At 62.1% G+C, this 2479-nt stretch overlaps 1 protein-coding gene across 1 annotated transcript in view; it reads right to left on the minus strand.

Annotated features, from left to right (window-relative positions):
- Nucleotides 1–287: 287 nt before the first annotated feature.
- LOC104538908 (RUN and FYVE domain-containing protein 4-like) overlaps nucleotides 288–2479 on the minus strand; it is a gene marked incomplete at both ends in the record, with an annotated part of 4772 nt that continues 2580 nt past the window's right edge. Inside the window, 6 exon segments of the mRNA XM_010182274.1 lie at nucleotides 288–394; nucleotides 471–787; nucleotides 790–997; nucleotides 1247–1374; nucleotides 1489–1550; nucleotides 2228–2371. Coding sequence (XP_010180576.1) covers nucleotides 288–394; nucleotides 471–787; nucleotides 790–997; nucleotides 1247–1374; nucleotides 1489–1550; nucleotides 2228–2371 — 966 coding nt within the window.

Raw genomic sequence — 2479 nt, forward strand, 5'->3', positions numbered from 1 at the left:
TTCACCCCTTCAGCCACCCTCCCATCCTTCCATCCATCTACTTGCTCCAGATTAATTCTTCCATGTCTCTGCCCACCCATCCATCTGCCTACCCATCAATGCCCAAGTTGTTCCCTCCTTCCTTCCACCCTTCCCTCTCCAAATCCTTCTCTCCCTCCCCAGAAGCTTCACCCCTGGGTCCAAGTGGGGCACCACAAAGGGTCCCAGGGGTAACTCTGTGGCAGATGGGGATGGAGGGGACACATGGTGGGACAAGGAGTGGTGAAAGTGGGGAGTTGCTGCCCAACCTGCTGAGCTGCTCCTGCAGCCGTGCCACCTCTTGCTGCTGGGCCTGGAGCTGCTCCCGGCTCTGCCGAGCCTCCTCCTGTGCCGCGGTGGCCAGGGCAGCCAGACGCTGTGGGAAAGCAGGGGCTCAGCACTGGACTCCCAATCCCCCACCCCACTGTGGGGTCACCTGGGCTTGCTCATACCATGGCCATGCCGGTGGCTGTGCTGGGCTCCCCCTCTGACTGGGGGTCTTGTGGGGGCTCCTGAGGGCTGCAAGCGAGCTCCAGCGCCCGCCGCAGCACCTCCTCCACGGTGGCCACCTCATTCGGGGCACAGGCATCCTCCAGCACGCCCGTCTGTCCCGCCTTGGCCAGTGCCGCTTGGCAGTCCCGCAGATGTGAGGCCAGCGCTGCCGCCTCTGCCAGTGCCGTGGCCAGCTGGGTGCCCCGCTCCTCCGCCACCTCCTGCCACCTCTGTGCCTCCTCCTGCACTTGTGCCCGCACCCCTGGCCCCCCCGCTACTGCCCCAGGAAGGCATTGGTCTCTCGCAGCGCTTCGGCCTCGCACACCTGCAGCTGGGCCCACTGGGCGCTGCTCTTCTCCCAGCGCCGGTGACGCTGCTTTTCCTGTGCCAGCCGGGCCGCCAGCGCCTGTGATGCCACCTCCCGCTGCCGCAGCTCAGTCCGCAGCTGGGACACTAGTGCCCACAGGGATGCCTCTGTGCCATCCAGCTGCCCAGGCGTTGGTGGCAGGGAGTCTGGCATACACTCCATGTTGGGTGACGGGGACATGCCAGGCTCCTGGTCACCATTGGGCTGGAGTGCTTTGCCAGCCCTGTGTGCATTCTCCAGCTCCTTTACATCCATGTTCTCCATCTCCTTCTCATTATCCTCCAACTCCTCTTCATCTTCCTTTTCCATGTCCTCCAACTCCACAGCATCCTCTACATCTACATCCTCCACCTCCTCCTTATCATCATCCTCATCCTCCTCGTCATCCTCATCCTCCTCGTCATCCTCATCCTCGTCCACCTCATGTTCATCCTGCTCTTCCACGTCCTTCTTCACCTCCACATCCTTCTCTACATCCTTCTGCATCTCTACACCCCCTGCCCATGGGACAGCCAAGACAGGTGGGCACAGCTGGTCTGGCGCTACATGGGGTGCTGCAGTGGGAAGGGCGATGCCATCAGGCCATCCATGCGACCTGGTGCCTGTATCACCTGTCTGCAGTGTTGTCTTTGCTGGGCTGCTCCGGGCCACGGACCTGGTGCGTACCAGCGTCCTAGAGGGGATACAGAACTCAGGGCCACCACGTCACCCCCAGGGTGAGCCAGGCACTGCCAGCTCCTGTAGAGCTCCCTGGGCACAGACAGCCTTTGGGAGTGGAGAGGGCAATGGGACTGATGACACTGGGTGGTATGTAGTCAGGGGACCAGGGATGCTGGTGCCACCAGCTTGGGCACCCACAGAGCAGGTGGCATCCAGAGATCCCAGTGGCAGGAGGGAATTAGGGGTGACATATGTGCTTGTGGCACTGCATGCATATGAGTGTGAGAGCAGCATAGCACGCACGAGTGTGCTAGGACAGCAGTAAGTGTCCCCAGGGGCAAGGGCGTGCATGCACACACACGTGTCCCCATGTCTCAGATGTCACAGTGTCACAGTGTTGCAGCAGACCTGTGCTTGGGCATGTGCTTGTCAGAGGACCACACCGTGTGTCTGTGTGGGCATGCGTGGCGTGTTTGCAGGCATGGGCAAGGTGTGCATGTCAGCGCTGGTGTCTCTGCTGGCCTGGGGCCATATACGGGGGACTGCTACAGCTGGGGTGCCACACAGACTCCAGGGTGACAGAGGGAAGTCCATATGCTGCCCTGTGATGCTGAGCTCTCAATGCCCCTGATGCCCCTGACATCCCCAGTGTCCCCAATGCCCCCATGCCCCCCGCATCCCCAGGCTCACTCAGAGAACATGGGCCAAGCGGTGTCCAGGTCAGCCCTGTGCAAAGCCAGGTGGAAGGTGACTCCGTCCAGCTCATAGAGGCTGCCCAGGATCTCTGCCCGACACTGGGAGTTCAGGAAGGGGCTGCGGGCGTAGTACCACTCGCTGCAACCACAAAACAGGCTCACACACCCCTCCATGCCCGGAGTGGGCACCTCCACCTGCAGCGCCCTTGCCGACTGGGTGCTGCGGGGCGCTGGGCAGTCTGCCTGT

This window comes from Mesitornis unicolor, unplaced genomic scaffold (genome assembly GCF_000695765.1).
Source record: "Mesitornis unicolor isolate BGI_N332 unplaced genomic scaffold, ASM69576v1 scaffold28860, whole genome shotgun sequence".
Classification (NCBI taxonomy): Eukaryota; Metazoa; Chordata; class Aves; order Mesitornithiformes; family Mesitornithidae; genus Mesitornis; species Mesitornis unicolor.